General features: G+C 40.4%; 1 protein-coding gene across 1 annotated transcript in view; it reads left to right on the plus strand.

Annotated features, from left to right (window-relative positions):
• The first annotated feature begins 1,954 nt into the window (after positions 1–1,954).
• ERMP1 (endoplasmic reticulum metallopeptidase 1) overlaps positions 1,955–12,194 on the plus strand; it is a 42,963-nt gene continuing 32,723 nt past the window's right edge. The window contains exons 1-4 of the mRNA XM_081067223.1: positions 1,955–2,375; positions 3,726–4,027; positions 8,450–8,577; positions 9,219–9,324. Of these exons, the coding sequence (XP_080923349.1) occupies positions 2,035–2,375; positions 3,726–4,027; positions 8,450–8,577; positions 9,219–9,324 (877 nt within the window). The 5' untranslated portion in view covers positions 1,955–2,034. The remainder of the gene's footprint in view (positions 2,376–3,725; positions 4,028–8,449; positions 8,578–9,218; positions 9,325–12,194) is intronic.

The following is a 12,194-nucleotide window of genomic DNA, read 5'->3' on the forward strand; positions in this document are numbered from 1 at the left end:
TAACAAGGCGATTTCTACCACCTAGGGCTCTATGATTATCACAATAGGAAAATGGCTTTTAATCCGATTTGCAAAGGATTGTATACGGAGAAATTTCTGGAAAATAGTATTTAATGAGACTTGTATGTGAGGTTCTTTTACATGTATTAGCTGATTAACCCTCACTGAAGCCCTTTAAGGCAGGCATTATCTCCATTATCACAGGTAAGGACACTGAGACTAACTTGCATAATGCCATGTGTATTGAAGGTTCCTGATTCAGGAACTCAGATCTGACTACCACAGCCAGGCTTTTCTTCTACTATGGTACACTGTCTCCCATGGAATATTGTCAGAAATGCTGAATTTATTCATTCAGAAAAAGAGCACTCAAATGATTTAACTAGTAACACAGCTCCTAGTAGGTGCACCTTATCCTAGGTTTTCTGACACCCACCCAGTCCAGCAAACGACAGCATAAAATAGGTAAGGCTTAAAAGACCATGAGACATTTGTGCCCTTGGTCTACGAACCAGAGACCCCCACATTTTGTGATGTCGCAGTGGACAGAGTCGTTTCTGAGGTGTTATCTTCCAAAGATGGTGGAGGCACTAGAGTTTTGGGGAAGAGAATAACAGGACAGTTGGTTCTTATTAAAGACAATATATATTAATTTCATCATTCAATAAATATGGGGTAGGTACAGAGCTAAGCACTGGGGACTTAGTGATGAATAAATAACATAGTCATTGTCTTTGGTCTCACGGACCTTATGGACTAAAAAGGATCTTATCAACCTAAACTTATGCTGATGTCATAAAATTATGTGTTCACTTATTCACTCAATCAACATATATTTATAGACTACATATTACATGTCATGCTTTGTGTTAAGAGGAGGGTGAGCAAGTGGTGAGCAAAACCAGCCATAATTCCTGCCTTCATGGAGCTTACAGTCTAATGGGGAAGACATTAAATAATTATATGCATACATGGTGCTATGAGATCCTACAAATAGGGGAAACTGGCTTCATTAGAGTAGGAGATTTTTGCTTAAGGACGTACCACTTGAACTGACATTTGAAGGTTAAACAGGAGTTAACAGGGAATGAGGGGAGGGAAGAATGTTCCAGGCAACACAAACAGCCTGTGGGAAGATCCTGTTGGAGAAAGAAAGATGGTGAGCAGGAAGGACTTTGAAAGAGGCCAGCTGCAGAGCTGCGAGTAAGGAGCATCCCGGTGTCTGGTGGACCTGAGTGCTAGGCTGGAGCCGAATGGGAGGCGAGCACACCTTCTCCCTTGGTCTCTGGGTTAAGGTCATGGCACTGCGGTAAGTCCATGCTGGAGACACAGAGCTTTGACGCAGGGAAGGTCATGGCATCATCAGGCAGGAAGAGTAGATTCAAGCTTTGCAGAGTGCCATATTCCGTAGTGGACCAGAATGCTGTTTTGGTAGCCCACCGATTTAGATTTAAGTTCTTCAGCTGTTACCTGTAAGCTACTCAGCTTATTAAATGGGAATAAAAATATTTCCCTTTCAGGGTTCTCCTGAGAATCAAATGAGATGATGCATCAAAGCACTTAGCGCAGTGCTTGGCCCATGACAGGCACTCAATAAATAAGAGCTATTATTTATCTTTATGTGTGAAATGGGGACAATAATAGTGTCGTTAGGAAGATCTGTGCTTAGATTACGTATGGGGAAGCATGAGGCTGCCTGGCGCATCATGTGCATTCTTTTAAAAGCGACCTCACTTTTCGTGTGTTCCTAGGTTTACGGGTATCTTTCCATTTGGGAATCTCTGTCCCACACCAGGCAGGGAAGCCCTGCAGAAGAAGGCACGCCCACGACGGCCAGCCTGGGCTCGCCCTGCCGCGGTGCCCGCCGGCGATGTGCCCCGAGCGCCGGGTCTCCGCTGCGAGGACCGGCCAATCAGAAGAAGTTTGGCCCTCTGCAGTTTCCGTCCTCTCACTAGGAGGCGCTGCGGCGGCCGCGGCTCCCCCTGGGCTTGTCTCGGGCTGTGGCTGCGGGGCCGGCATCGAAGGCTCGCCACCATGGACTGGGGTTCGGAGTCGGCGGCCGTGAGGCGGCACCGCGTTGGAGTGGAGCGCCGGGACGTGGGAGCGGCCACCCCGCTGTGGGACAGGGAGGCCGCGGCGGCGCCGAAGCCCTGGGCGGACGCGTGCGGCGGGGGCGCGAGGACGCGGAAGCGCAGCGCGGCGGGTAGTGGCGGCGCGAGTCGGGCTGCAGGGACCGGACTGTCGGAGGCGCGCGCTGCGCTGGGGCTAGCGCTCTACCTGCTGCTGCTGCGGACGGTCGTGCAGCTGTCGCTGCAGCAGCTGGTGCTGCGGGGGGCCGGTGGGCACCGCGGGGAGTTCGACGCGCGCCGAGCGAGGTACTGGCTGCTCCCGCCCGGCCCGCGCATCCCAGTGGGTCGCCTGCCACAGCCGGGGCAGCGCACCTGTGTGGACCCGCCCCGGCGAGACCGCTCGGGCTCGCTGGCTCCGCTCCACGTGGAGTGGGCTGGCCGCGTTTCTCTTCTGGAGGTCCACCTGACGGGACGCGGGGGCTCGCACGGCCCCCCTGTTCGGCTGGCGGTGCAGATGAGGGGGGCCGGGCAGTTGCTTCTGCTTTTCCACCTCCTTTCTGCCACGCCTGCACATACAGGGTTTGGTTGTTAGTCCTTCCTTATCTCCTGGAGCAACTTCCACTTTTTACTAGCCCTCCTGCTTTCCAAAAGAAGTGAAGGAGAGTGCAATTTGTGTACCTAGCCAGCTTTCTAAATTCGGTTCCTGGGGAGATGTCGGAAGGGGCTAATGAAGGAGTCTTAACTTTTTGAGGTCAGGTCAAACCTGAAAGTTAGGGACGCTCAACCTGGAAGAGTGCACTTCAAAAGTTTACAGTTTCAGAAGTTTTCAGATTCCCGGAGCATGCCGTTGAGCCCCTGGTGTGTAAGGTGTAACTTTTTTTTTTTAATTAAAAAAAAACAACACACCACTATGAAGTGTGCTAAAAATGGTGATGGGATCAAAGGTATTGTAATCCGTGTCAAAGCTCATAAAATCATAAGCTAGCAGAGTTTTCAACAGCCTCTGTGTTTTAAAAACTTTTGCTTTGGAATACAAAGTGCTGGAAGTTTATTTTATTAAGGAGTTTGTGAAACACACCTCCCCACTCTGTTCTCCCCACTTGGAATGCAGTGAAAAGACAAAATATTTGTTTGTTTGTTTTAGGGGTAGAGTTGGTTTGGGCCTGAATTGAAGTTATTAGGCCTTGTGTGCACACTAGGAAGGCTGAGTCCATTCTTCACAATCAAAAGCTTTTTTTTGTTTGTTTGTTTAACTTCTTGACTTAATTGTCTTTGCTCATTGGTTTCATTAGCCCAGCATCAGTGACCCTCCAGAGTGTGGCGCAGTGAAGTTGCATGCTGTCCTGCCTCGTCTTTAGCAGTTTGAATAGAATATCTAATCTTTGTATTGATTTCATATGAGGATTGGGAGAATTTGGGAGTGGGGTGGGTAGAGATAACTCTGAAGGGATGAGCTCATGGGAGATGAAATGATGGAACTTTACAAGTGATTTTTTTCCACGGGGTACCTGAAATAATAACAGGCAGCCTTTTGATGTGAAAAGTCAAAGAACTTGTTTTGGTGGGTGAAGGGAAGTTTAGAGGAAAAGTTCTGAGGTACATGTTAGTCTTAAGCTGAGCACACCCTGTCATCATCATTCTTTTGGTCACTTCCAGGGATTATCTTGAACACATAACATCTGTTGGTCCCAGGACTACAGGAAGTCCAGAAAATGAAATTCTGACAGTGCGTTACCTTTTGGAACAGATTAAACTGATTGAAGTCCAAAGCAACAGCCTTCACAAGATTACAGTAGATGTACAACGGCCTACAGGTTCCTTTAGCATCGACTTCTTGGGAGGTTTTACAAGCTACTATGACAACATCACCAACGTGGTGGTGAAGCTGGAACCCAAAGATGGAGCCCAGCATGCAGTCCTGGCTAACTGTCATTTTGACTCAGTGGCCAACTCACCAGGTATGTGTCTGTTCTTTAGTCCTTTTGGAGTTGTCACATTCCAGGAGGCTTATTAACACCAAGCTCTTGGGCAAAGGTGGGACACCATTTTCGTGGACAAACCTTATTTGTGATAGCAGGCTGGATAATGAGAAGAGTATGTAGTTTAGGATCTACCCCTCACTATTCACGCCAGTGCTTTATTTATTTGTTTATTTATTTATTAAATATTAGTGCCAGCAGCCCAGTGACAGGACAGGAATGTTGTTGCTGGTAGACTGAGGCAGCTTCATCAGTGTTACCAGTATGTGTCCCTGAGTCCTGGAGTTAGGTTCTGTCTCTTGCACTGCTTACTCAGCCAGGTGTTGTAGTCGGGGATACGGAATAAAGGAACAGTCCTTGCCTTCACGGAAAAGAGGGTTTGGAGGACATCTCTCCTAGCAGTTTTGGCTGAGCAGTAAAGTGGGAATTTTGGCCCACTGGGGATACTATACGGTTAGAGTACCTCATTCATCCATAAATCTTCCTCTGAAAATACTGTGTCAAAATAGAATACTTGATGTTTAGGACAGTGCCTGACATAATAAATATTTTGAATGAATGAGAATCCTTTACGTTGAACTTCCATTTAAAAAAAATAAGATTCATCAGAAAAAGTCTTTCAGTAATTAAATAAATTATAAGCAGGGAAGAGTAGAAAGTAGTAGCAATTTGAGGTAGACAAGACCTGAGATGGCATCTGGTTCAATCCCTATCATTTGACACAGAAATAAACTTAGCTGATCACCACTGATCAGACAGAGGTGGGTCCAGATGCTGTGTTTCCTGGCCAGTCAGTTCTTTCCAGCTACATTTGAAAGGAAGGAGAGTTAATACTCCCTTTAGCTAACTACTTAACCTCTTCTTTCCTCAGTTTTTCATCTGTAAAGTGGAGATAATAATGGTACTTTAGTATTTGCATTGCTTAGAGGATTAAATACAAGTGAAACACTAGAATAGTGCTTGACATGAAAGATGCTATTTTTTTGCTATTACTTGTTATTTAATATAAATATTTCCGAATTGCTTGAACTTATAACAGGCCCAATATGATACTCTAGATGTTATACAAAATATAAAATAAAATTTGCTTGATAAAATGATTCATCCTAAGAGATCTTTAATCAGAAAGCTTGCCAATTGCATTTAGAATGTAACATGCTTTTAAGGAAAAACCAGTATACACACATTTCCAAGAAGATTATATGATAAACACGATTAGGTTTAAAAAAAAGAACTTCGAGTTTTCAACAAAACAGTGGATTGAGCACATGGAGTGCAGAATGATTTGGTGAAAAAGGTGAGTTATTGCTTGTCAATAGAGAGGTCAGCAGGACCAATGTGAATTGTTTAGGGTAGGAGAGATTCATATGCATTTGTAGCATGAGAAGAAAATGAGACTGTCCCTTACTTCAATATTGCACAATATCCCAATGACAAGTTTATTATGAAATAGTCTTACTGCTATTAAATATTTTTTGAAGATATTAAAAAATATCAGTATACGCTTTTTTTTTTTTTTTTAATAAAGTCAGAAATACCTTTGTGTGTGCCAGGGACCCAGTGATCGGCAGAATGCTGTGGAGTGATCTGCAGCTTTTTTGCCTATTTCAAAGCAGTGATAAAATAAGTGTCACCCTATGCCCGATTCTAAATTCTCGGAAGGGACAAATTAATACCATGGTTATTTAAGAGCATTATATAAGAAAGATGTCTATAAAAGTATTCGAAACCGTGCCAAATCATATATATAAATCATATATATATAGAATCCAGTAATGAAAGGATGGCATTTTTGTGGGTTATTGGAACTCAGTTTAAAATAAAATTTTCTAAGAATACCTATACCAACAATCTCAATGACATTTCTATCGATAATAAATTGTTAAAAAGTTAAAAAACACAATCATGAAATAGACTATTACCTGAATCCTTTCAGTGGATGAACTCATTGAAACATGGGTATTTTTTTTTAAAGTTCTCAACAGTCCTGGACCTTAGGAACTGATACCAATTAGGGGTAACGTTACCCACAGAAAAGCTTTAAATATCTTCTTGGGTTTGCTGCATCGTTCCAGGTTGTTGGTAGAAGAGACACTGAGTTATTTTCGGGGTGGCTTCAATTTCAGGGTTAATTCTAAATGGAAAGAGATGTTGGTTAACCACCCAGTCCTCATAGATCCTGTCCTCTAACTTTCCTTCACTTTCTTCAAGATATCAGACCCTCTCTAGTTCTGTTCTTAGACAACAGAAGCATTAAAAATAAAGGAAGATAAATGGACAGTTTAACTTTTTAATTTGCCCTATATAGTATGTCTCTTTCAATTTCTCTTGGAATAAAGAAACAATTTTGTGGTTTGCTTTTTTATTTTAAAGTAACTCATAGTCTCAAAGTTAAAAACCATTAATTTCATTTGTTTCTTGGAAGGTGGCACTTTTTACTGGCAGCTACATGTACTTCTGGCTTGATAGTAATTAGATGGTTATTACTTTGTTTCACTTTGATTACAATCCAATCCAATAACACCGCCAAGTCAAGTAATAGGTAATAAGTAGTTTTTCTTGACTAGGAATGGAGCCTGGAATTTAACAGTACCAAAACAAGCGTTTTAGCTAGTTGCAAAGCCTTAAGTTTACAAAGAGAAGAAGGAAAAACTAATACTGAATGCAGACCATGTTATCTTGTAATCCCCACAACACACCTGTGAGGTAGATATCATTAGCCTGCTCTCTGTACCAGGAAATGGTAGGGTAAATGCCAGCTAGAATTTGCTTCTAAGTCTTTCTTACCTGAAAGCTCATGATAATAACCCTGTAGCACCCTGCCTCCCAAAGTACAAACCCAGAAATGCTATTTCCTGTGCCTATTTACTTAGGTTACTCTTTAAACTTTTTATTATGGAAAATTTCAGATATGTACAAAAACAGAATTGCTTAATGAACGTGAGTGTACCTACTGTGTTTCCCCGAAAATAAGACCTAGCCAGACAATCAGCTCTACTGTGTCTTTTGGGGCAAAATTTAATATAAGACTCGGTCTTATATTAAGACTTGGTCTTATATAAGCCTTGATCTTATAGTAAAATAAGACCGGGTCTTATATTAGGAAAGGAGACTGATACCTCACAGATGTGTTGTGGGGATTACAAGATAACGTGGTCTGCATTCAGTATTAGTTTTTCCTTCTTCTCTTTGTAAACTTAAGGCTATATAGTCTTATATAAGACTCGGTCTTATATAAGACTTCATCTTATAGTAAAATAAGACCGGGTCTTATATTAATTTTAACTCCAAAAGACGCATTAGAGCTGATTGTCCGACTAGGTCTTATTTTTGGGGAACACAGTATATTAAGTTTTTCTCCAGAAGACGAATTAGGGCTTATATTTGGGGGATGTCCTCCTGAAAAATCATGCTAGGGCTTATTTTCCGGTTAGGTCTTATTTTTGGGGAAACATGGTATTACCCAGCTTGGACATTCTGATCTTGTTTCTTTATCTGACCCCTACAACCCTTAATCATATTGAAGCAGATCTCAGCTGTATCCCTTCTGCTGTATTTCTGTCTATATCACTGAAAGATAAGTAATCTTTTTTGACATGCTCATAACACCATGAATTATCTCACTTAAAAAGTAATAATTCCTTAGTATCATCAAATATCCAATCAATTCCTTTAACTACCTCTTACAGTACTTTTAAAAAAATCAAGGCACTAAAATCATCTGTATGATCATCTTTAATTAATATATGAAGATTCTGAATCAAGAAGTTAAGTAATTCGATGAGTATTGTTGGTACGTATACCAATACTATGCTTTATCAGTATTGCTACAAAGGATAATACTTAGGTTATCAGTCTCCTTTCCTGTGTTTAAGGTTCCTTGGAGAAACCTTCAAAAATGCTGCACCATGCAAACTGACTGCTCTGTAAATGCAGAGTGATCTGCAGCTTTTCTGATTTTGGCAGGAAAACAAGCAGGAAAGGAGTGGGTGGCAGGGGGAGATGACCTAGGAAGCTGTAAACACCAGAAGTGAGAATATTACAGAGGATGTGGAATAAAGATGAAGAGGGGAACAAATCGCTTTGGGTTGATGAGAATACCAGTTTTCAGTGTTAATTTGGTCCCATCTGCTTGATGATTCAACAAATACTAATTGAGTGACTCCTCTTGGCTAAGCATGGTTCTAGACATTGAAAGCGAACAAGTGAAGAGCCCTGTCCTCATGGAGTTTACTGCTGGTGGGTGTAATTGTCACCTGATGGTGACAGACAGTATTATGCTTCTCGTCTTGCAGCTCCGTGATGCTTCCTCGATGAGAACACCCCATTCCTAGACCTAATGGTTCATACTGTAAAGGTTTTAAAAAATCTGAGCAGCAAATCTGTTTTTCTGATTTGAAGGTGCCAGTGATGACGCAGTTAGCTGTTCAGTGATGCTGGAAGTCCTTCGCGTCTTGTCAACATCTTCAGAAGCCTTACATCATGCTGTCATATTTCTCTTCAATGGTGCTGAGGAAAATGTCTTACAGGTGCGATTTTACTGTTTTAAATACTAGGCTTGAATAATAATGATGATAATAGTAGCTAACCCTTGTCCATTTTGATTGTTTATTTGAGTAGTATAAAATCATATGCAAAGAAATACTGTACCTGGCAGTACTTTAAAAATTCTACAGTCACTTACGTACACATGTTCAACGTTTGAAAACTCAGCTTACAACAGATCATCTTGTCAGTGTTTGATTCATAATATTAGGGGCTCTGTGATGGCACAATTATTTGCCTCAGGTTTTCTTTGACACTGGAGTTTCAGAGATGTTTTGAGGCAGACACACAGCATGAATACCCAACCATGAGGGTTGTCCCTTCTCTTCTATTTGTTGCCCTTTTGTGTGTGTGTGCAGCCTCACACTTACCCAGGATGTTGTTTGGCATCACTGATGGAAATCAGGCTGCCGTCTGGGATGGTGACTTTCCACTCAGCAAACTATACACGCAGTTATGCAGAGAGAGAAACAGATAGAGGTCTTTAAATACTGTCTGAAAAAAATGATGATTTTCCTATTCTTCCTCTTATCCACATAGATGTTCTGTCTTTATAATAAATGAAATAGAGACATGGATAGTTTCAGATTGTTTAACCTATATTTGTTTTTTCCTTCTCATTCAGGCCAGTCATGGTTTCATTACTCAGCACCCCTGGGCCAGCTTGATTCGTGCATTTATTAACCTGGAAGCAGCAGGTGTAGGAGGGAAAGAACTTGTATTCCAAACAGGTATGCGAGTCTATATTTTGCATTTTAAGTCACTTGCATTGTGTACTTCTTGTTTTTATAAAAGTGGAAAGTTTTTGAACATAAGTAATTGCTCTAATGAAATGAACATTCTTTTAATAGCATCTAATACTTGTATAGTGCTTATTATATAACAAATGTTCAAAGCATTTTATATATGTATATGTCACTAATCTTCAAAACAACATGAGGGATAAGTACTGTCATTACCCTCATTTTATAGATGAGGAAACTGAGTCAAGAGAGATTATAAGTTGCCTAAAGTTTCACTGTTTGTAAATGGCACAGTGGGATTGGAACCTAGGCAGTCCAGCTTCTGAGCCCTTGTTCTTAACTACTAACCAGATTATCACATAGGTGGTGAACTTTCTTTTATCCATTATGGGTGATTATGATATAAATAATATTATATGACAATCATTTCATGAATTAAAATGAGAAAATTTATCTGTAGTTAAAGAACTTTGTTATTGAATTCATTTGAGTGTCATAAAAATCCAGTACTATGTAATCAGCCAGAGAAATATTTTTAGTTTTATGGTTAAACTTTTCTAAGGATAACAAAATTATAAGTTATAAAGATAATTTGTCAGTTAAGTTGTTAGGTATTAATTGTCATCTTTCTTAACAGAATTCCAAGGTGATATTTTGCAACCATGGCGTACTAAAACCTGACGTTAGAAGTTCCATGCCATTTCCCACTGTGTTACCGTGTTTCCCTGAAAATAAGACCAGGTCTTATATTAAGGTTTGCTCCAAAAGACGCATTAGGGCTTATGTTCAGGGGATGTCATCCTGAAAAACCATGCTAGGGCTTATTTTCCGGTTAGGTCTTATTTTCGGGGAATCATGGTAGTAATTTGGATAATGCATTGTAGACAGAGATGTAGCATTTGTTGGAAATTTTATAATGAGTGTTTTGGGGCATGAGATGGGCTAGGAGTAGGGAGGAAGGTGATGTAGGAACTTGTTTTTTAGCACCCTTTACAGGTGTGGTATTGTTTAAGTTACAAAGATCTGCTAAGTATGTCTTTATAACCTAAACAAAAAAAAAATTACCGTATTTTAATATTCTCCATCTAACTTAATTTAAACTTTTATCCTTCAAAATGGATGTATATGTTACTTCAGCTAAACCTTGAGAATCTCAAGGTCATGAAAGGAGAAGCAAGGTTCTGCTTTCTTTTTCAACTCTCAGAGCTTTCTGCTCACTCCTACTCTTCATCTGACTAAGGAGGAGAGGCCAGTATCTGATGTCCATAAGAGTAAGTAGCTGCTGCACTGTTATTCATTCCCTCTAATTCTTGGATTCAGTCAGGACAGGAGAAACACTTGATACAGCCACCACCAGATCAAAAAGCAGCAAGAGAAAATTCCGTAAGAAAAGACGACACAGCGTCTTCTTTCCTCTGGTGAAAATGTCAGGGCTTCACATGGGCAGGAGTGTGTCTTTGTGGATTTCCCCTTCTGGAAGTGTGTTGCACGTTAAATGCCTACAGATTTATGCTTTTAATGTATCATCACAGCACCTGTGACCCAAAGAAAAGCCAGTCCTAAGGTTTAGTCTGTACCTGTCCTGTGCTTATATATTAATGCATATATATCCTATGCATATAAATATATTTTACATATATATATATATATATATATATATATAGTCCAGAGAGGTTAAAACACATTTACCTTGGGTTAGTGAGGTCTAGACCCAAGTCAATTCCCTTATGTACGTTTATTAAATACTCACTTTTGCTAGGCCTGACTACCTTATAGTCTGCACTCTTTTTTACTAAGCTTTACATAAATAAAGGCCTGACTACCTTATAGTCTGCACTCTTTTTTACTAAGCTTTACATATGTAGCTTTACATAAAAAGCCTATAATTGCATACATTTTAGGTATAATTGCATTGTGTGGAAGGATATAAATGAACTGTCTTAACAGTCACTGCTGGGTGGTGGAGCTGTGGTGGGTGTGGCTGGAGTGGGGGATGAAGCAAAATGTCAATCAACAGTTTGCAGTCGCCATTGCTTCATGAATTTATACCTGGAACTATTTTAACTGCTTTACTTAGACTCTTTATAGTTTTATGTAGTCTTTAAATTTTTGCATTGCATATGATTAATAATAAGGCAATAACAGACTTGTTACTAGTTAGCAACATATATACAATTTAAATGTTTTACTCATTCTAAAATAAAATCCTCCCATTTCAAAATTAGTATTTTTCTGGAGGGGCATCTTACAGAAGATTTGGAGAGAATGTTCCCCCAGAGTATGTTTCTCTGAGTTTTTATACATTGTTTTCCCTCGAGGTTATAGTAGCTTATTCTTGTGGCTAAATGCCATCCCCAGAAGCTTTCCGAGTGCTTTCTGACATTCCAGTACCTCTCCCGGTATTTCTCTCACTTCCAGCAGCCACTGCCTACAAAAGACGAGCTTTCCTGTGGGAATGGCTTTCAGAGAGCTAGTTATTGTTGCTTCCACGTTTGACTAAAAGGATAAAGGCCTCCTGGATTTGGAGTTGTGCTTGAGAATGTATGCTAGATCGCTCTGTCCTCAGATTCTTGAACAGGCCCTTTTCTTTCCTGTGCATTAGCACTCGTCCTTGTCCTGGAAACTTTTCGGTTAAAACAGTTTGTATTGTCTAGTGCTCCATTGTCACTTCAGAGAGAGACATTCATTTGGGGAGATTCTAGTGACTAGAATAATCATTACTACCTAATTTTTCAAAAGGGCCAGAACACATTAAAGAATGACTTGACTTATCAGGCTAGTGATTTATATCATGAGTCTAAAAGGCTTGATTTAATAATTTTGAAGGTATTGTAAAATCCGTTGTTTTAAAATTGAAA

This window comes from Rhinolophus hipposideros, assembly GCF_964194185.1.
Source record: "Rhinolophus hipposideros genome assembly, chromosome: 11".
Classification (NCBI taxonomy): Eukaryota; Metazoa; Chordata; class Mammalia; order Chiroptera; family Rhinolophidae; genus Rhinolophus; species Rhinolophus hipposideros.